The sequence below is a fragment of the Pseudoliparis swirei genome, chromosome 14 (assembly GCF_029220125.1).
Source record: "Pseudoliparis swirei isolate HS2019 ecotype Mariana Trench chromosome 14, NWPU_hadal_v1, whole genome shotgun sequence".
NCBI classification, from domain to species: Eukaryota; Metazoa; Chordata; class Actinopteri; order Perciformes; family Liparidae; genus Pseudoliparis; species Pseudoliparis swirei.
Genome location: NC_079401.1, coordinates 8,812,641 through 8,834,932, shown reverse-complemented (window position 1 = coordinate 8,834,932; position 22,292 = coordinate 8,812,641). Strand labels below are relative to the sequence as shown.

The following is a 22,292-nucleotide window of genomic DNA, read 5'->3' as shown; positions in this document are numbered from 1 at the left end:
ATTCTTCACCGAAATGTACCTGCCACCTCTCTGAGTTGTGCGTGTGTCAAGATATTGACGTGGACATATTTTTTGTATTTTCCACGGTGTCGACGCGCGTGGCCGGCGTTCTCCGCGCCGTGGACACAGATATGTGACCTTCACTACCGGTCACATGGCTTCAGGGGGGGGGCTCAGCCAACGCAGACGTACTGTCATCCTTCCTTGAACTGATATTGAGTCATTTAACAATTTGCTCAATGAATATCATTTGGAGGACTCGCACCGCACCAGTGGGGCCCTTTAAGGCTGGATAACATTCTCCTCTGTGCAGTCATCCTGCAGCTGTTGGGTTCAATGACACCAGGAATCAGAAGCTCTTTGTCCTGAGATTGGGTTTCAATATCAAAAGTGTTTTGCGTGCTTCTTAACTGGACCTATCCACCCGGATACACGGACTCAGACCGGCAGTGTTCCGGTGTGACGGTCGTGCACAATATCGTCCACTAGGTGGAGCTAGAGGTTTATTTTTAAGAGGACAAATTACTTGAAATCAAGGTCCAGTCTGGGGATTGATAGGAAATAGATTAAAGAGGTTTCAACTTTGACCTCTGACCTCCCCGAATGAGGTCGACAGCAGAATTTTCATCAGGAATAAACGTCATTATGACATATAATTGCTCGTATTGAAAACATACAGATTTTAGCTGATATGGTTGGGGAAAAAAGTTTGAAGACTTGACGCCAAGCAACAATTTAATTAAAATTTCTTTTGTCATTTGTCAAAAGAACGAGAAGTCGTAAAACCTTCTCTTAAAAAATGTGTCGTAGTCGAGCTAAAAGCACGATATTGCTTCTTATCGTTGTGATCTTATCAAATTGGAAAAGTCTGTTTTTTTTAAATTCGTGACCCCGGAGAGTGGAGGAAGCGTGTTAGAGCGCACGTACACTTCCCTCCGCCCCTGAGACGATCAGCGACTGAATGTATACTGGCCAGAAAACAGGAGTGGAGGGGTGGTCCATGACGTACAGAGGGGATAAAGTCAGATCAAAGATTTGGGTCAGGTGACCTCTGACATTGTGGCTCCTCCTCCTTCTTCCTGCATCCTGCAAGCATGCTGGGAGAAACAACAAGGGATTCTGGGAAGGACAGGAGGAGGGCTTTCTTTAAATATAAACAACATCTGTGTGTATGTGTGCGAGGCAGATAGAGGAGTGCATGGACTCAAGCAGACGGTTTTTTAAAATTATTTTATATATTATCTCCTCAGAATAATTTTCGCTCTGACGTTACATTTGAGAGAGCGAGAGAGAGAGATTTTATCTTCTGACCTTGTAAATCTAACTGTCATGGAGGTCAAACGTGTGACCTTCAGGTTGCAGGACCTCCACCTCTAAACTTCTTGAACTTCTGGTTTTTCCATCTCCTTCAAAATGTTCCATTCCCATAATTTGGACTGCGACGGCAGAGCGGCGTAAACATTCGTTCAGATGTATTCTCTCGTTTTCTCTCGTTTGCTGAACAGTTGCTCTCGATGAGCGATCCCAGAGGACGGGGGTTCAGACCTCTGAGCCGCACCAGCCTTTGTTTAGTGTGTAAACCCAGACCCGTATTTAGTGTTCTGCTGCGTAAAGCTGATACACTCCGATCTGGGGACTTGGCCTTTAAACTCCATATTGTACTTGTTTTAATAATGGGAGTCAGATGTCACGTTGGATAAAAACTGCGTTGCTTTTCATGATCAGAAGCAGATGTGAAGCAACGTGTGAAAAAAAGGGCTCCCTGCTGAGAAAGCCCAGCAGAAGGAAGAGCAGAGGGGTCCTGCACTGTCGGGTAACTCTTTGAAGAAGTGTGGATCGATCCGTTTTCATTTTCAATACCAGAGTTGCTGTATATCTGTTGATCGCTGCTCAAATAACAAGTAGACATGTTTGTGTGTCTATTGATGCGTTGTGATCCGCTTGCTGAGGGGGTCTGGGACGCATTGAATTAGATTTTGTGTGGTGCAAATTGTAAAACTTTGCTCACGCTACGAGCGTCGTCATGGGAACTGGCATTTATGTTGACAATGGTCATATAAAACAATGACCTTAATGCACCTTAATGCATCTTCATGCATCCTTATGCATCCTCATGCATCCTCATACATCCTTATGCACCATAATGCATCCTCATACATCCTTATACATCCTTATGCACCATAATGCATCCTCATGCATCCTCATACATCCTTATGCACCATAATGCATCCTCATGCATCCTCATACATCCTTATGCACCATAATGCATCCTCATACATCCTTATACATCCTCATGCACCTTAATGCATCTTCATACATCCTTATGCACCTTAATGCATCCTCATGCATCCTTATGCACCATACTGCATCCTCATGCGTCCTCATACATCCTTATGCACCTTAATGCATCCTCATACAACCTTATGCACCTAACTACATCCTCAATGCATCGTCATGAGTCATCATGCACCTCAATGCAGCCTCATACGTCCTCGTGTGACCTCATGCAACCTCATGTGTCCTCATCCTCATGCACCCTTATGCGTTCCCCGACAAGCATGCAACAGGACAGCGCTGCATTAATGCCCCGGCTCTTCGATCTCCATCTTATACGTGCCTTAAAGCAAAAGTCTTGATGGCACGATGTAATGACGTAGCCGATTACATCACCTGAATGTAAAGCCACGCTCCTAATCCGTACGTCCTGCATCGGACATTGGAAATGAAAACCCGGTTACACAATGCGTTAATCTCACCGTCTGCACGTCGCACTTCACATCGCAGAAAGCCGTTGCAGTGGAGGTCCCCTCGTTCACGCTCTCACTCCCTCTCTCACTCCGGTTCTCACATTGTCCTGCGAGGCGGCAGCAACGCAACCATTTTTCTATTTTGATTTCACAACATGAACTAACCATATGCGTCTAAATATAACATCAATATAGTTCTGGATCGTACGTCTGGTATGTGGCCAACACACCAAGCTGCTCATGCGGTTAGTTGGCCTTAATTAATAAATCTCTTTTATTAGTGACAGGTTATGCAACGAGAGAGAGAGAGAGAATAACGGAGGTAAAGGAAGGGAGAAATGTACACAGTGCATTGTGTGTAACGACTGTAGTGTAACAGAAAGATACAGACAACCAGATGCAGGGAGCAAAGTCGTCCTCCTCGTGAACCCTTCGCACGCACTTGTCTTTCCAAAGAGAGACAAGCCACTCACTCCTCTTTGCTGTTTTTTTCCTCCTTTCCCGTGTAAAAGTAGTCCCTCGGAATCAATCATTTGTAATTGGTACAATTCACCTTTTAGCTCTGAGCTCAGTCGCATGTTTTACTGCGGGCTCGACACCAATGCTGCTGCATTAGTTACGGGCCGCTCTGAAGCTGCCGCTCTCGTGTGGACGAGCTCAGACCTCCTCAAAGATCCAGAGACACGCTGAGGCCGAACGGTTTAGATGCATCTCATTAATTGGGAATTTTGACGAGAAAAAACACGCAAACGCTAGCAGTCAGATGAATATGAATGAATGAAAAAGGGACTCAATCAGGAGAAGAAAACACACACAGGACTGTGAGGACTGATCATGGTGCTCTTCCCTCATTAGACTTTCTCTTAAAACATCTTTCGCCTCTCCCGCTATCTGGTTACCATGGTTACCTTTACACCTGTCACTTGCAGACACACTTATTCTCAAAATAGCAGTTTTTTTTGCACCGGCAATCTGGTGGGAAAAGATCAACCGTGAACGCTTTGCTTGCTGCAACTTCTCCCCTGACTTCTCCAAAAACATCCGGAGACAAACAACATGAGCTTGTAACGGCGGCTGAAATTGCCCAGAATGCTGTGCGGTTACAAGCGACACTGCGTGGTGTTCGTGGAGATCGGTAGAGCGTACATTTTCTTCGTATGCGCATCACAATGTGGGAGAGAAGAAGTATCAGCGGCGTTGCGTCATCCATTCAGATGGACTGTGTTTCTGAATGCATGGCAGCAGAGAGGGAGGGAGGGATGGAGGCATGAGGTCCCCGTTGACCTGCCACTCAGCTCCATTAGATATCTTACACACACGTTACCAGCAGAGTCGACGACTCATCATGCTGTTATCCATGTGTTTTCACTAATGCATTGTGTATCTGATTTATTTGCAGCGATTTTGCATTTTAAAACCCTCCTAAATTCCTCTTTGTATTCCTCAACGGGCCGCACGTTGAACCGGCGAAAGACATGAAGTGTTATGTAACGAGAACGCCGCACACACGTGCTCTCCATGGAGTAAACCGGCGTGGGAGAAAAAGAAATACTGAACAGAGTTTCACGTGTGTGTGTGTGTGTGTGTGTGTGTGTGTGGTGAGTGTGTGAGTGTGTGTTTGTGTGTGCATCCAACTTCTAACTGGCAGATTGCTTGCAGTGAAATGTCAGCTGCCCACACCATACGACATGCTGCGCTGCTGCTGTGTGAGTGTGTGTGTGTGTGTGTGTATGTGTGTGTGTCAATCTTCATTCACAAGAGTGTATATAAGAGTGACAGGCATATGAATAAATAGATGGAGGGTGAGTTAGAGAGACAGCAGGGAGAGGAAGAAGGAACAAAATCTATATTAAATGTCAGGAGGCATTTATTTGGTATCATAATTGGCTGATGCTTTGACCCGGTATAAATGCTATTTGCCAAATATACATTCCTCATTAAACGCTCCTCAAAGTCCGCCGTAAACGTGAACCACATGAGAATATTCTGCTTCAAATCCTGATCCATGGTCAGATTGAAAAATGAGGTTTTAATAGAACGGCTGACCTGCAACAGACTGTGATCCACGAATATCTTCTTGTTTTTCTGATTGTCAAAGAGATTAAAATGAATCAAAATATGGCGCCCAGTACCGGACAGACAGCAGGTGCAACTCCTGCTCGATGAAAGAACGCGCCCAAATAGTCCGTCATTTATTTTTTATTGTAAAATGTCATGGCAGCTTAATATTTTAGGGATTTTACAGAACTGTGTATCTTAATATGTTGAGACCTGCAGAGGTTTTATAGAATAATGGATTTAAGTCATTCATAAATATATGACATACATACAATTCTCTTTCACATACTAAAAATGGCAGGATTAAAAACGTATACAAAGATCTCACCGAAAGAATCAAATGCAGAACATGCATTTAAGAATAATTTATTTTCCCTTTTTTACCTCTGTGTCTCAATGAAAATGTGGCGACGTCATCTTGTTACGGAAAGATAGAAAGTCAGACGTTGCTAAGCTCACCGTTGTATGCCCTTGAGCCCACACACACACACACAGACACACACCCTGGTTGAACTTGTACACACCGACTGCCTTCTTCTCAGCCTGAGCAGACATTGTCTCGTCTGCATTCACGCATGTGTGTGTGTGTGTGTGTGTGAGTGTGAGAGTGTGTGTATCACAGGGTGTACTGCTGGAATGGGTGTCTTGGTTGGATGGGGTGTGGATCGTTGTCATGGCAACTAGATAATGGGGTTCAGATGGCGAGTTGTGTCTGTTTCTCTTTTTGTGTTGCGCCTCTCCAACAGGAGGGTCTCTTTGGGAGAGTGTTACAGTGTCGTCGATGACTCTTGGTGTGTGTGTGTGTGTGTGTGTGAGTGAGTGAGAGTGATGTCATCCTGTTTCAAAGCCATGCTGTTTTCCTGAGTGTGACCAGTAGAGGATCCAACAGGGCTGGAAGTGGAGTCTAAATCTAAATTCAGTTTTTTGTTCTGCAGTGGAAGCCCAGAGGGGATCTGGACACATTTTACTTTGCATCCATCCTCATATTGGCCCCTAGAGGCTCCCAGAGCAAATCCATTTCCATTACTGTGTGTGTGTGTGTGTGCGCTGTGGAAATCCATCTGCTCTCTCCTTGTTAAGACCGGCCCCTGGGGGCCCCTTCAGCATGAATCCACACAGGGAAAGCAGAAGCACCCGCCTCAGGACGGGATTCATTTCACTCAAACCGCTTCTCAGTCCGAGTCCGCCGTATTGCCATTGAGAACGTGGGTTTAGGATCATCTGCTTCTTGTGTAGCCGTCTGTATTATCATAGTGAGACACCCTGATCCTGATGGGGTCTGTTTGTCCTCAATGTTGCATTTTACACCGCGAGGACAAAGTGTCCCACGGCGAGAGACTCGCAGTTCATTTGACCGTCCTGCGAGTCGAGAGTGGAGGAGCAAGAAGAAGAACCTTCCTCTGAGGCGAAGGTCGGGTGGAGGCGAAGGTCGACGGCTCGAACTTGGACCTTTCGCTGCAGACACGCGCAGTTTTTATTCGGGTTATTTATAGTTCTCACGTGCAGCTGCACGCCAACGCTAACTCCTCTTCATCACGTCATTATTACTACTTTCCCTTCCTTTACTCACACACGCAGACACACACACACAGACACACACACACACACACATGCGCGCGCCAGCAGTACGGACAAAACACCTCTATAGACTTCGTTCATCGTGCTGTATACTTTGTTGCTAGGCAACACTGGCCTATGTCAGCACGTCCCTGCATGAGCGATCAGACTCGCAGTGTGTGTGTGTGTGTGTGTGTTCTTGTCATTTTCTAACAATACTGTACCGCAGTTTGATATCTGATCATGAGAGGAGTTGTCTGTAGGGCACATGAGGACATGTGTGTGTGTGTGTGTTGTCACTAATCTGGTTTGCTGGGTGCATTGTGTGGTTAAGCCGTAGAGGGACTACACACACACACACACACACACACACACACACACTGTGTTGCAGCATGTTTCCTCTGCTATCGCAGCATCTTTAGAGATATGAACTCTGCTTCCTGTTCACACGGCTGTCAATCAAAACATCGTCTTCCGCTGTCTTTTTTTCTAAATGTGGGGGGTCAAATATAACCTATGAGCCACATGAATGTATTATTCATTTGAAGAACTAGCAACCCATAATCCTCTCATCACACACGGGGCCATCGTTGTGAAACGAGGAAGCAAGGATTAAAGAAAAGTGCTGATATCAGACAAAAAAGATAACAACTTAGAGCTGCTGACTGAAATATGAGAGAACGTTATATTAATCAGACTGTGTGCACCGTGACTATTAAAGACATAAAAGCAAGAAAACTAAACAAGTATAACATTTTGAGCCATAAATATTCATGCTAATTACACAGTTCTTCCTCTACACCCCCCCACCATCGGTGCCACAGTTCCCCAAAATTCACCAGATGTTAACGTGTGCATTCAGTGGATATCCTGCTGCCTCGGTGTCATGGTTACGGTGCATTGCATCACCGTGGTTGGGTTCAAGCGTTGCAGAGTAAACCTTCATTGTAGGAACACGTGAGACAGAGGAGTAACGACTCCAATAAGTACAGATGTAAGGATGAGATGTGTGTATTTAGCACAATGAAAACTATCACTGTGTCTCATCCTCAAAGCGCCACGTGGATGACGTCGACTCTCAACGTTAATGAACATTATTGGACATAATTCAATATTGAAAGTCGACGGAGAATGAAACGAGTCATCACATTTTTGTCTTTTTTCCACCTGCATTCTTAAAATGACTTTCTGCTGAGCCCGTCGGGTTGCTCAGTCGGGGGCCCGTGTGTACTTTGTGTAGCTTGTGTAGTTTGTTGCGACAGCGTGGAAATACGTGTGCGCCCGCATCCAGGAGGAGCTCTCTGTTTGTGCCTAAACAGACGCCGGCTCACCTTTCTGCCGGCCTCCAGAATAGTTTTTTTTACACTCTATAAACCAGTTTTCACTCAGGCCGTCCTCTGCATAGTGCCTCTGCATATTTTTGGTTAACATGTTTTTTTGTTGGATAATCGTCGTTCCCATGGGGACGTTAAGTCCTCCCCATAAGACACAACAATTATGAAGGACGTACATCACTAAATGGCTTTAATCTAAATGATATTCAGGTACTCTTTGTGATTTGAATCACACGATATTGTGACATTACTTGTTTTGCCAGATATATTTTTTTTATTTTTATGGAAACACACAAACTGAGTTCAGACTTTGACCTTGAGCGGGCATGTTTCCGTGGAGACGGAACACGGCGAAGCACCTGCGAGGCCCCGAGACGTCTATGGAGGATTAGTCCAGGGGGAGGTGGTGTTGCTTTGCATCCACTTCTCTCTCTCTCTTTCCACAGCAGGTACAGTGGAGGGAGAGGGAGAGGCTCCAACCAGTCGTCTCTCAAGGCTGTTGGGAATGTAAATATGAGTGTTGTCACGTGTGTGTGTGTGGGTGTGTGTGTGTGTGTGGAGGAGTTGGAGGGCTTTAACATTTTCATCATTTTTTGTTAGTACCATCAAAGACCCCCTCTCTCTCTCGCTTTATTATCTCTCTCCCTCCCTCTCTCTCTCCATCTCTTCTCCCGTTATTGTGCCGTCCACTGTTAACACAGATCTCACTGTGTGTGTGTGTCTTTGTGTGTATGTACTGGTAGTTTTCCACGAGGGAAAGTTGTGAGGGCCCCAGGAGAAAGTATTCACTGAGGGGAGGAGTCAGCAAAGGAATTCTGTGTGTGTGTGTGTGTGTGACAGCATGATTATGATAATGAAGAGGAAGAGAGAATGTGGGGGGAGGGGTGTGGGTGTGTGTGTGTGTGTGTGTGTGTGTGTGTGTGTGTGTGTGTGTGTGTGTGTGTGTGTGTGTGTGTGTGTGTGTGTGTGTGTGTGTGTGTGTGTGTGTGTGTGTGTGTGAGTGAGTGAGTGAGTGGACTTCTATTGGGCAATAACTGCCTGCAGTGGAGCAGAAAGCGGAAAACTCCAAAGTACAAAGGGGTTGTCGCTCGTCTCTGACACACACGCACACACACGCACACACACGGAAAGTGGAAAAAAATAACTTCCGGCGTGTCACTCCGTAACTTTGCAGCAGCATCAAAAAGTTTGCCAAAGAGCAGGGAGACAGAAAAGAAAAGGAAGGGCGAGACAGATAAGGACGAATGAAGGTGAGAGAGAGAGAGAGAGAACAAGACAGATTCTGATGGATAGAGAGACAAAGAAAGCGTTTGTTGTGAGACGCCGGTGTCCTTTCCAAGGGCAAGCAGACGGGCCAGTAGCGTCATGGGAGGGGACTCCTCCTCTTCCTCGTCTCCTCCCCAGTCTCTCCGACTCCTCCCTCTCCAACTTCCACTTGTCCGGCCTTTCCCCTCCGCTCCGTGCTTCTCTCCGCTCGGCGATGTGGAGGGGAACGCAAAGACGAGAAAGGAAGAACAAAGAAAACCCGGAGGCACGTGTTTCTGATGAAATCCCACTTCCCCCACTTCTCAAAGCGTCTCTCTCTCTCTCTCTTTACTTCCACTTTTCAATGTGTGTGTGTGTGGAATAAACTTAAAGCTACTAAGAGAACGTCACAAGTATTGGTCCACTGTCAAACATCTGTTTCTCCCCAATACCCTCTGTATCTATATGTGTCAACCGTTGATTTAGTTTCTACTAGTTTGAAAAACTTTCCACCGGCTCGGCGACCTTTGACCCAGTCGGTCCTTCTGCTGCTATCTGTCAGGGAAGTGAAAACAGCTTGGGTCAGGCAGCGGGGCTTTTATTCTGAAAGGCTCACTCGGCGCTGTGATTCAGAGGACCGGGGAAGCTGACGGGGAGGAAGTGACTCAGTGATCCGTTACGCTGCGTTTACAAACACTTTTCCCAGTTGTCATCGTTTTAGGACATTTATTTCACTTGATGTGACTTGAAGGCAGCGTGTTGACTTCAGGTTTTAATGCACGTGCGACTAATTCACTCAGCATTAAACTTCTTTACCTTTTTATTTTTTTACATACAAATAATCTTTAAAACATACATGAGTTCACCACCCCGGCGTTTCATAACGACGATGATGAGTTCATGACCCCATCGCCGTACATGCAACATGTCACGGTCAATCCCAAGTCTTTAGCCACGCCCCTCCATCCCGTGACATCGGTCCGACTCCACAACCGATGGATTAAAGCGTCGCACAATCTTTTTGAATTCGAGTGCATTTCCCCCCAGATTTTCACAAGATAACCATTAAAAACTAATATTCACATTGGGAGAGTGGGGGGGGGGGGTTGGTTCTGTGTGTGTGTGTGTGTGTGCGCCTCTGGGCCGGAGTGGACACAGTCCAGTATTCATGCGCAGTGTGTGAGGCGCGCAGTGAGGGGGACAGTGGCTCTTTGTTGCCGTTGCCAGGGCTCGGGATCAGCCAGGCTGGCAGTGCCTACACTCACTCTTTTCTTTCTTTATCCTTTCATTCACTCTTTCACTCCTTTTTTCTCTGCGCTCTCCTTTTCCGCTGCAGAGTGAGACATGTGCTGGTTTAGGAACGAGGGATACCTGGCTCTTTCTATGGGTCTAAAAGGAGACGTTTTATCGTTTAGGATCACTTCGCATATGACGTGAAGTTTTCTGCACGCTCTCTTCGGGATGATGTCCCCCGTAGTTTCACACAACACGAGGTTTTCTGTGTCGGAGTGGCTGGAAATACCTATTTCTGCTCTGATATTTGCTATTCTTTCGTACCTGTCCCTCGGCCAAGAGACAAATATTTGAGCACCATAATTAACACTGGGGTGTTTGAGATGATTCACCTTTCATTTCTTCATATTTTAAGGCAGCTGATATTTGCGTTTGGCCACATTTAAGACATTTTTGACACATTTTCTGAAACTGGAGTTATTTTAAGAAGGTGAACCCTCATAAACGCGTGTTTGATAATTTATTTTATTAATAAGTGAGACAACTTGTTTAATTTTCTTTAAATACCTGTTTGCAGCTTCGACAGTGACCTGAACAGTCGGTGAAAACGATAACTGATAGCTGTAATTAAAATTAAAATCTCTCTCTTCCTCCATTCGTCTCACTTTCTCATTCCTCTAATTGCAGCTGTAATCCCTCGCCAGATTAGAGGGATGTGCAGGGTCTCTACTGTGTGTGTGTGTGTGTGTGTGTGTGTGTGGTCTGAATGAACGACGCAACGATCTTTTAGAGATGACTCGATCCCTCTCATCCTCACGTCGGTTGAAATTGACTCGAATACGAATCTAATTAGCTCCCCAAGGAATGTGAGGTTGGACTGACACACACACACACACACACACATGCTGTAATGTTGGATTTGGAACCTTCCTGGAAGGAACTCGGTTTCTGGCGAATGTTTGGACCTTTAAATAGCAGCGCGCTCTGTTGTGAGTCTTTTCCTCTCCTGGTTCTCAATGCTACCTAATTATTGTGCATTTATGATCCATTTAAGTGACATTTACAGTCTTTAGTCTTTCAGGCCATCAAGTGCAGAATTCACTTATTCACAATAATCCACTCTCCAGTAAACTCAGGGAACCATGCCGAGTGAGAAGGTCATGGCACCAAGTCACTTCCTGTTTGGCTCCTTAATGTTGTAATGTTATCGTTTTAAAGCCCTGTTCCTTCATCTTAAGAGGAGAGGAGGTGGGAGATCAAGGAGGCCAACTTGTTTCCTCATCATTCTGGTTTTCGCTTTCTGCACATCTGTATTATTCTGTCGTGTCTGTTGAGCTTGACGTTGAGCGCTTGAGAGTCAACAGCCGGACTCAAACACCCGGGTTGGGAATTTCAAGCAAGTGTGTGAAGTCTTTTTTTGGGGAGTCGGGACCGTGATGCATTTGAAGGTTTCCTGGCTCTCCGACCAAAAGGGAACTGTTACCGGTTCGTCGTTGGCACCGTGAGCGTCGAGCTGGAAACAACCAGAACATCAGAGAGATGCTCTTCGGGGAATTGCAGGTGCCACCATGCCATCGCTCCGAAATGTGGGACAGCAAGAGCAATAACGGGGGGGAAACGCTGGGTTTATTACTGCTTTATTATTTACAATTCCACGCTGTTCGGTGCGAGAGCACGAGATCGTCTCCCGTCACGTACCAGAGGAAAACACAAAAAGGCCCTTTAGGGGAAACTCAGTCGGATTAAGTGTGAAATGGCGTTGGATAGAGGCCTAAACGATTTCCCCTGATCTCGCTTGTATGAGACCAATGTGCTGTGAAGGCAGACCGATGTTCAGCGTCAGCAGGATGGCAGAAGCAAAGCGAACCGGCGGAAAGAGGCGACGATTCACTGTGAATAGTCACGTTTTTGTTTTTTCCCGGCGAGAAGGCCCAGAAACGTCTCCGTGCGGCGACAATGCAGCGTGTGTGCTGTGGGAACCCGGAACGCTCAGTGGGCCGGGAGTCACACGGCCGGGTGGGCTGCAACTTGTTATTCACTTCCTCGCTGCCGTCTCGCCCAATATACCCATATAATAGAAAATGTGTTTAAAAAAAATTATATTACCAACATTTTATCGCTTTTTTTTTAAATTTCACAATTCAATAAAATAAAAAATACAATGTTTCACTGCGAAAAATGACGTGGAATTGTTCGTTTAAAATTTGAGTTGTTTGAAGTCTTGTGACGGCCGCCGGAGAAAACAATCGCCCGTTGTCTGCTCCGGCTTCTCTGGAGGACGAGGACATTTTAAAGGAATACTCTCCCACATCTCTCCTCGTTTTGCTCAATGTGTGCAACTTGTTTTACGTCACCAGGCCCAGTAAATACACACACACACACACACACACACACACACACACACACACGTACACCGATGCCAAATAAACTCCACCAGGCCGCTCGAGCGTCGACGTAATCTAACCGTCCGGAGAGACGCCGCCGTGCCAATCAGTGCCCGACCTCTCGTCGAGCGGTTTGATTATTAAACATGTTCAAAAAGCCTTCGACGTCGCAGCCGGTGCAAAGTTCAGGACAGTTTGAAAACTACAAGGACAACCCGTGAAACATTGACAGCGCTCCCTCGTATACGCTTTTAGCCGAGGGAGCGTTTAAATGTACACTTTGATCAGGCGAAGGAGAATAATGACTCAACAGCTGGTTAATGCCCGACAGAGGGAGAGAGAGAACACTCCGGACGGATCGAACAGTCGCTCCATGTCTTCGTCAAAAAAAAGGAAATCTCACTATCTCCCTCACCGCTGGTGTTGAGCGGTGAGTAGAGGAGATACTATTATCTGCTGAGGTTCAGGACACGACCGCCCCAAAAATATAACGCCATTCGAGAGGAAGGTCAGGAGAATCTTCACTTTATCTTCCACCGTGCCTCTTTTCCTAATATGGCCTTGAAGTGAAAGTTTACTCCCTAATATGTTGACTCTGATAATATCAGTATTACTCCTTGTGCTCCCTCCACAATGACATTCCAAAGACCGTGTTGACGTCTTCTCCTCCCGGGCTGTTTATGCATGTCAGGGCATTGTTTGGGGTTAAACAAGAACGTACACCTCATTAATGATGGAGCTCAAGCCCCCACCAGTCGCTTTAAAACCCTCCGAGGGAGTCTCTTAGGCCCCATCATGGTGCGCCGCTCCGGGTTCTTATCGATGTGGGAGAGAGGCAGAGCGCGTGGGAGGTCGCTTTCCCAGAGACTTAAAAAACACTCCCGATGAAAGCGTAAACAGTCTCAGCGAGAGTGTGTGTGTGTGTGTGTGTGTGTGTGTGTGTGTGTTTGAAAAGAAGGTGTGGTCGTGTGTCATTGTGGGGTTACAGAGACAGGTGCTGGAAGTGCAGCACACCCGCCTTGTTTAGTTAGCATCCCGATGGCCGGTTGCCATCGGCTGCCATTGTCATGCGGCCATTATCGGAGTGGGGGGGGGGGGGGGGGGACTGTCCCCTTAAGTGTTTTCTCAACCCCTCTCCCCTTATCTCTCTCTTACATCATGAATGGATTTGGGGCAAATTGAATTCAATACGCCGCCGCCGCCCCTGCCGCCGCCGTGCTGCAACAGGAGCCGCCTCCATTGTCCCCCGCCCGGCTAGCGCCCCTCCCCGCCTCTCGTACTCCCGTCCAGTTTCCGAGAATTCCCATTTTACGATCTCCCCTCGTCCTTCCTCTCTCTGCTCATCTTTGTATTGTAACCCCCACCCCCCCTCCTCCTCCTCCTCCTCCTCCTCCCTGCGTAGTCTAGTGACTATAAACAGTAGGAAGTTTACTACAAACACATCCAGCAGCCCCCCCCCCCACACACCCCTCAGAGCCAGACAGACAGCCAACAAGGACAACCCCCCCCCCTCTCCCTCTCCTCCATTAGAGTTTCACTGAACAGGAAAGCCACTTCTTCAGGGTCATGAGATCAGGTGGCAGCCACAGATAAACGATAACGCCTTTGTCTCCTGCACAAATACACACGCCATAATTATTTGGCTCTGGTGACCAGTCGAGAAATCCCATTGTCTGTTCAAGGACGTGCCCGGGAGGAGGGGGGGGGGGGGCTCAATCATTCATTTAAAAAAGCACAGGAACAGCGAGGTGGGGCGCCGGCTTCCTGATAGTGGATCAGCTCGACCGATTAAACCGTCGTTAATATCCGTTTTCCTGGTTTTAGTCGCACAGCTCGAGCTCGGACGGTTGAAACCTAAATCTCACCTGAACTCGATTTGTTTGCACAAATTGTGTCCCGAATCGGATTTCTGTGTCTTTTTTTCCCTTCTCTCTTCCCCCCGCCGATGATTAACACATATTAATCCAGCCAGAGCCGACGACCTTCTCTCGCGTTTGCGTGAGACATTCCAGTTCGGGGTCCCACGTTTTATGAGGACTTCAGAATCAATGACAGGGCAGATGTATCTTTGAACGGGGCACATTGACCTCAGAGAGCCGAAGGATTCCTCCCTTTGCATTCCAGCCGTTATCTCTGCTCCGAGCAGCGGCTTCTCACAAGCCCTCTCGGGGGAAAAGGTCGTAATCAGCTTTTTGTTATTTCAAATGCCTCGTTCAACCCGATGCAGTTACTCACCTGCAGAACTGGACCATCCCCTAAAAAAAACCTCTGCTTTTCTCTCTCTCTAATTCATTTCCCACCATCCACAACCTTTTATTCGGCAGCATTCGTTCATCCCTGTTTGCACTGTAAACGAAGCACTGCGAGGGATTCGCTCTGCGGGGCGTGGGGGGGCGTCTGGCTCCTCCAAACCGCCGACCTGTCGCCCTGTAAAGGTCAGCAGGCGAAGCTGGATGGAAAAAGAGGAATGGACTGAGGGGAGAGACCGAATGAGAGAGAGGGAGAAGAGGAAGGGAAGCGGCGAGAACAAAACGGAAGTGGAGAGAGGTCTACCCCTCCCCTTTCCCCTGTCGTCCTCCTCCACCACTGCCTCCCTTTCCCCTCTAACACCTCCCTTCCCCACGCTACGACCTCACCTGTCCAGTTTTACCCCTTCCCAACCCCCCTCCCCCCTTCCCACCCCCCACCAAAACTCCTCCTCTCAGGGCAGGTGAGCCGGCTGCGGGTATAAAGGTATGCTAATGCAAAGCAGCCTATCTTCTCTGCTCTGGAGAGTGAGGAACACTCAGGGCTGAGAGAGTGAGGGGAGTGAGCGTGAGAGAGAGAGAGAGAGAGAGAGAGAGAGGCGGGGTAGGAAAGTTGCAATTTAAAAAGACAATTGGATTGAGTGTTCTCAGACGTGCAGTGCAACCATGGGGCTGGGAGTAAGTATTGGAGCTGTGTCACCGTGGACTAATGTTGAAAGAGTCTTTAGGTTGAGCTGCTTTTGCTTTCCAGTTCTGAGCTCAGACCAAGATTTTGTCAGGTTATTGCTTCAGCTTGACAGTTCAGAATGCCTGAAGAACTTTGTACCTTCGTTTCGAAATGTGCCGTGCGTGCGTTCAGTTTTTTTTGTCCAGGGGAACTCTTTAAACTTAAATTTTTCTTCCGCTCGAGAGTCGTTCACAATCCTTCTACCAATGATTAACACACGTTTTGCAGCATGTTTGAACAGCGGCGTTGACACTGCTGCGACTCTCGAGAAGGAAGCTCCGGGGCAAACTTTCCACGTGTGCTCGCTCGTGTTAAGCGGCGTCCTCTCTCTCACTTTCTTCGCTCCAGAGAGGGAAAGATGACTACAAGTTGGCGGCGACCTCCGAGAAGCCGACCTCCAAGAAGGCGAAGAAGGAGAAAGGGAAAAGGGATATGGAGGAGCTGAAGAAAGAAGTCGACCTGGTGAGTACACAAAGAAATGTAAAAACAACAACAACAACAACAACAACAGCCTGTCATTGTCTAGAAAAAGCACTATTTCCTTCGGGCAATATTTAACTCTGTAAAAGTGTCGTAACCGTCGTAAATCGAGGGAGGAACCGGCGTTGACCCCGTTGAACTTAACAACCATTGTCCTCTCCTCCACATTGTTGCCTCATGCTTAATGGCAGCTTTATTCCGGCCGTCGGTCGCGGCGGCGCTCCGAGAAGAACCTCGGCTTTGACCTCGCGGCCAGTCACATGAGATGCAGCTGTCCGTCCCGTATTTCACGAAGATTGCTCCTTACACGGCTGCATGTGCCGTCACGTGTTATGAAGGACTTCACAGCTGTACTTAACTTCTAAGTCACGCTTATCGAGATTAGCCTCCGACGCTGGAAATGGCTCCGTTGTCATTATTGTCTTCGGTTTCTTCAAAACATATCAACTCAGTCCCCTTTTTTCTGCCGCCGGTAAACATCCACGAATCTGCAAAACTCTCAGATCACGCGCAGTTCGTTCTTCACCTCCACTCGGCAACAAATGTGCGGAGCTGTTAGTGCTGGCGTGCGTGGAGGTTTGGGTGTCGAACAGTTGTCCGATTTTCCACTTGTGTCAGCTGTTTTTACCCCCCCCTCTGCCTGTATCTGTGGCTGGCGGAGGTCATTTCCCAAGGTCACCGAGGGATTCCTGCGTTAAGTTCATCCCCAGTAACTGAGATAATAACCGAGACATGATGCCGCCCACTGTATGCTGACACGGTGGCATTTTATAGGCAGATATACACTTATTAAAGGTGTTCGGGGTCCCCTACCTTTAGATTAGTTTGCTGTCCACTTCAAGCCTCTCTTCTGTTGGAGGATAGTGTCCTTCACAAGGTCAGTCCTCACAGAGGTTCAGGTCTCAGGTTCATCTCAAAGCCAGAAGTAGAGTCGAGTGAACTTGTTCAAATGTCTCTGATTAAGTCATAATGATCATTTTTCTGTAATTGTGCTGTATTCTAGATGCGAGCGGCTCTTTGACCTTCACAAGGTCATTCAGTGAAGGTTGACGGATGCTGTCAGTTAACTGTTGAAGTCAATTAACTTCCCCAAAAACAACCAAGTACAGGAATGTGATGGCCTGTTGCCAGTTATAAAATTAGTCCTTTGATTGGTGCCGATTTTTTTTCTTGCAACAGCCTCTTCCCAATGTCACTCGGCAGGTCACTGAGTGCTGTTGGTTATGAGGTAATAAAATTCCTAACTTGGAGACATATTAATGATTATTGTCCCCGGAGCGTTTTAACTAGATCTCAAAGTCTGCCGTCGCTGAAGGACATCTCAATGCCATAGCAACGGTATCGCCAGCATGCCATAACCTCCTTAACTTAGCATATCATTTACTACAATTACCAGAACGCGGTGTCTTTAGTGTGTCTACCGACGGTGGGCGTCGTGTCCTCGGGAAAAGGTTTGATTTCGGGACCAAAGAGACGTTCACGATCCTCGGGTTTCAGATCTGAACCCTGATTTAAGAGCAATGGCATATCGGGGAGCGGTAAAACAGGAATAAGTGCAACGGCGTCTCTCCACAAAGCCGACGTGTTAATCATTGTTGCAACATCATGCAATTATCCGAGGTGTCAAAGTCCAGCGGAATATTCTGCATAGCAACATCTCGCAACCAGTTTTATTTATATATATATAAAATGAGACAAAGTCCAACAGAAAATGCCAGATCTAGAATAATGTGAAATGTGAGCTTTTGAAAGAAGCTCTGGTCCAGAGGAGCACGTGGAGCTGGGAGCACTTCTCGCTTATTATCATGCAAAAACAGTGACAACTGCACCATTATGTAAATGTTTGATTTTCTACAGGACTCCGAGCCGTGGATGTGAAACGCCGTCCTCCAAGAGGTCAATGCGAACATACAAAGGGTCACACTGAGGGGTGTGAACTGATGCTTCATTCATTCACTCACGACCGGGAACAAAGCTGCCATCCATGAGGAAACGGTTTAGACAAGCGGCATTCATAAAACAAGTCAATGCTCTACCATATAAAACAGTTGCATCTATAAAATTTTGATTTATGTCGCTGTAGTCGCTGAGGAAAAACCAACAACTATGTAGTGGAATGGAAAATATGTCACATATGTGAGTAAACCAGCGTTGGCATTTTTACTGAGGGGGGGGGGTTACTCTCCTGCACAATACTCTGTTGTTTCACAGCATGACTAAAACAGAAGGTGGGAGTCAGATATTATTGCAGATCGTACAAATAACGCTGTAAGAATCTGTATTCTGCCCCTCGCTGTGGGCGTCATCCAACAGGCTCTCTGGTTGCTCATTTCTGCCGGATGGAACCCTCTTAAGATCCATTTAGACAACACTTCTAAAACCACCCGACAAGTTCATCTTGACGAGTTGAACTCCAACGTCCGCTTTGACGAATCCTCGCGCCGCACGGACCGTTGGCGTGCGTCCGTCATCCCGATCAGATTCCGCCCCGTCACCTTCATGTTCCCCGTGTTCCTCCTGGCGGGACACGCTGTAATCCTCAAAGGAGATCATATCTGCTGCGATTTGAGCTTGTTTGAGCAAATGTGCCTCAACCTCTCTCTCTCTCTCTCTTCCATAGGATGATCACAAGTTAACCCTGGATGAGCTCCACAGAAAATATGGAACCGACCTCGCCAGGGTGAGTGCATGTGTGTGTTTGTTTGTCTTTGAGGATGTGTGAGCCACAGATAAGCCGAGAGGCCCGGGAAGATCTGACGGCACGACCCGAGGTCACCAGCACTCTCACTCGCAGATATTTAGTGACGAGTGCAAAGTAGGGGGGAAATGATTTGAATGGGTCAGTTCAACCATTTCACTCCCTCCATGCCCTCTTGAAGATAGTTTGGGATTTTCACAACACTATAGGGACAATATTGACATAGAGAGACGTATACCCCCGAAAAGGAAATAACAAACACAACTATCTGCATGGCTGGAAAAGGTTGTGATTTGAGTGAACTGGCCCTTTAAAGAGTCAATACATGTCATATTGCGCTGAAAGGGGGGGGGGGGGGACTCGGCTGCTACGAAAAATGTCATTTTCATGTTTGGACCATGATCTTCGTCACGCCGACACACACACACACACACCGCAGAATCCCATTACACAACCCAGTAGAGCCCCACGTTGGCCAAATGCTCGACTGATGCCGATTATCCACTGAAATCTGATCTGTCTGAGTTTGACCCAAAACAAAGACTTCTTTCAGGCAGGCACACCGGTCTCACAGCGCTGCACTGACCACGCAGTTCTGCCGGGCCAACCCAGCAGTTTGCACGCCGCCGCCTCCCCTCGACTGAACAGCCAATGGGACTGCTCCACTTTGGATTATGGCAGAAAATAAGCTCTGCGGGAAACACATGTGCATGATAGTGAATGCAATAAAAAGCTAACGATAGGCTGTGAGGGGACTTCACCAGGGTCACGTGACTTCCTGTCAACAGCACTGAGCGACGGGTGTTCGGAGGGATGCCGTTTTGTAGTTTCATTAAGCCACTCGTCTTTTTAAAGACGTGTAAGAAAATGTTAAAATCTGTTAAGCGTGTGCTGATTACAGACGTTATTTCAGCCATGTCACCAAAATGTGACTCAGAGACGAGGAAATCGGGAAAAAGGGGAACTGATTTCCTGGTTCTAGGACTCAATTGTTGCTTTCCATAAACACCTAAAGGAACCTCGTTGAAGTACGCTCCCTCGCAGCAGAGATACAGCCGTCTTCTCTCCCTCTGGTATCACTCGTATCACAGGCTGTAATCCACCGCTAACTGCACGTTTCTGCTCTCTAATTATTCAGAGAGGAAGCCCTAGTTGTGAGATCACTGTAGATTTAGTTTCTGTTGTCATTTGTTTTAAAAGTTAAAATGCGCCACCTCCTCGAGGAACAGCGAGGTATGCGTTGAGCAAATAAACCACGTCTCTGACTCGTCCGCGCTTCAAAGTGTGAAGTAAAAAACCGGACTCACAGGTTTTTCTTTGGAGTTTATGATGGCATAACCGCTCACGCTGACTGCCTCTGGTCAAACCTGTCTGTTTATGTGTCTGTTTTAGGGTCTTTCCAACACCAGAGCCAAGGAGATCCTGCTCAGAGACGGCCCCAACGCCCTCACGCCCCCCCCCACGACGCCCGAATGGGTCAAGTTCTGCAGACAGGTAAAAGTCACTCCTCCTCAGTGGCAATGTACCAGCAGCCCGCTTTGCATACTCAAATACTTTATGCAAACGAAATCAGATTCCCTGCAGACTGTAGAAACCCAGCTTGAAACTTGTTGTTTGATGGCGTCCTGCAGCTGTTTAGCGGGTTCTCCATGCTGCTGTGGATTGGTGCCATCCTCTGCTTCCTGGCTTACGGTATCCAGGCTGCCTCAGAAGACGAACCGGCCAATGATAACGTAAGGGGGGGGCGGGGTATGTTAGTTAGTGTGCGATGGAAAGTTAATCCCCCCCCAGAGATGAACTGAACGTCTCCTCCTCTCTCCTCCTCAGCTGTACCTGGGCGTCGTGCTCTCCGCCGTCGTCATCATCACCGGCTGCTTCTCCTACTACCAAGAGGCCAAGAGCTCCAAGATCATGGACTCCTTCAAGAAACTGGTCCCACAGGTGAGTTCCTCCTCACTTCCTCAAGGCGCTAACACATAACGGCACACGTTGCGCAACCCCTCCCGCCGCTGGGGATCAAAACGATAACTCCCCCCGATGTTCTCGCAGCAAGCCCTGGTCGTCCGCGACGGCGAGAAGAAGAGCATCAACGCCGAGGAGGTGGTGGTCGGAGACCTGGTGGAGGTGAAGGGTGGAGACCGGATCCCCGCTGACTTGCGAGTCATCTCTGCTCACGGCTGCAAGGTGCGTACCTCCAAACACGTTTAGTTTTGGAGTATTAACAAGTGAGACAAAAACATTCATGATTTACTGGCACGCCATTCAGTCTGGTGTGATGAAATGAAGACGGTGTGGTGACAGGTGTGGTTGTCGAGCTTCGCTTCCTTTTCTATATTCTCATGTTTTCTTCTGACTGGCTCGACTTGTTCCTGAGTTGAGGTTTTAATGTCGGTTTTAAATGCTGTTTTCCCACTCGACGACAATGGCAGTCATTGTTGTCCCGCAGACATCGTGTCACCCTCACTTATCTTCCTTTCCTTTTCTCACTCCTCCAGGTGGACAACTCCTCCCTGACCGGTGAATCCGAGCCTCAGAGTCGTACTCCGGACTTCACCAACGACAACCCGCTGGAGACCAGGAACATCGCCTTCTTCTCCACCAACTGCGTCGAAGGTACGGGGAACACACGAGTCGGGAAGTTAATTTGGGAGCAAATGAAAGTTGCGAAAGAGCGACTCGTGGAGACAATGTGTCGCTCTCTCCAGGGACCGCCAGAGGAGTCGTCATCAACACCGGAGACAACACGGTCATGGGCCGCATCGCCAGCCTGGCGTCCAGTTTGGACGGCGGCAAAACCCCCATCGCCAAGGAGATCGAGCACTTCATCCACATCATCACCGGCGTGGCCGTCTTCCTGGGCGTGTCCTTCTTCGTCCTCTCGCTCATCCTCGGGTATGGCTGGCTGGAGGCCGTCATCTTCCTCATCGGCATCATCGTGGCCAACGTGCCGGAAGGTCTCCTCGCCACCGTCACCGTGAGTCCTCGCGGCGTTTCTGGCCGAGTCTCATTTCCGATAAGACTTCAGATATTACAGCTTAAAGCTATTTATTCTCCTTCCCGTCTCCAGGTGTGTCTGACGCTGACCGCCAAGCGCATGGCGAAGAAGAACTGCCTGGTGAAGAACCTGGAGGCCGTCGAGACCCTGGGCTCCACCTCCACCATCTGCTCCGACAAGACCGGCACGCTGACCCAGAACCGGATGACCGTGGCCCACATGTGGTTCGACAACCAGATCCACGAGGCCGACACCACGGAGAACCAGAGCGGCGCCTCCTTCGACAAGAGCTCCGCCACCTGGGGCGCCCTGTCCAGGATCGCCGGCCTCTGCAACCGCGCCGTGTTCCTGGCCGAGCAGTCCAACGTGCCCATCCTGAAGGTGAGAGAAAAGCTCATTGACCTTTTCCGAGAACTCAAAAAGAGTCTCGATGATTCAAGAGGGGAGGAAAACATCGCCGGCTTTCTCCTGTAAACAAGCGCGGAGACGAATCTCCCCCTGGTGGAATATTCCTCCTCTCCACGTCGAGTTAAATTTGAGACCCAGACGCGTCTCGAGATGCCGTGTCTGAGTGGGAGGTGACTTGGC

General features: G+C 48.0%; 1 protein-coding gene across 3 annotated transcripts in view; it reads left to right on the top strand.

Annotated features, from left to right (window-relative positions):
* The window catches only part of LOC130204676 (sodium/potassium-transporting ATPase subunit alpha-1), a 36,688-nt gene that overhangs the window by 9,225 nt on the left and 5,171 nt on the right, over positions 1 to 22,292 (top strand). For 2 of the 3 annotated variants that reach the window (XM_056431574.1, XM_056431575.1), the window contains 9 exons: positions 15,880 to 15,993; positions 18,632 to 18,691; positions 20,102 to 20,203; positions 20,341 to 20,442; positions 20,537 to 20,650; positions 20,759 to 20,893; positions 21,205 to 21,322; positions 21,415 to 21,683; positions 21,777 to 22,085. In XM_056431574.1, coding sequence (XP_056287549.1) covers positions 15,880 to 15,993; positions 18,632 to 18,691; positions 20,102 to 20,203; positions 20,341 to 20,442; positions 20,537 to 20,650; positions 20,759 to 20,893; positions 21,205 to 21,322; positions 21,415 to 21,683; positions 21,777 to 22,085 — 1,323 coding nt within the window. Of the gene's footprint in view, positions 1 to 15,371; positions 15,483 to 15,879; positions 15,994 to 18,631; positions 18,692 to 20,101; positions 20,204 to 20,340; positions 20,443 to 20,536; positions 20,651 to 20,758; positions 20,894 to 21,204; positions 21,323 to 21,414; positions 21,684 to 21,776; positions 22,086 to 22,292 lie in introns of those variants that run through there. The other variant, XM_056431576.1, reaches the window with a different exon arrangement.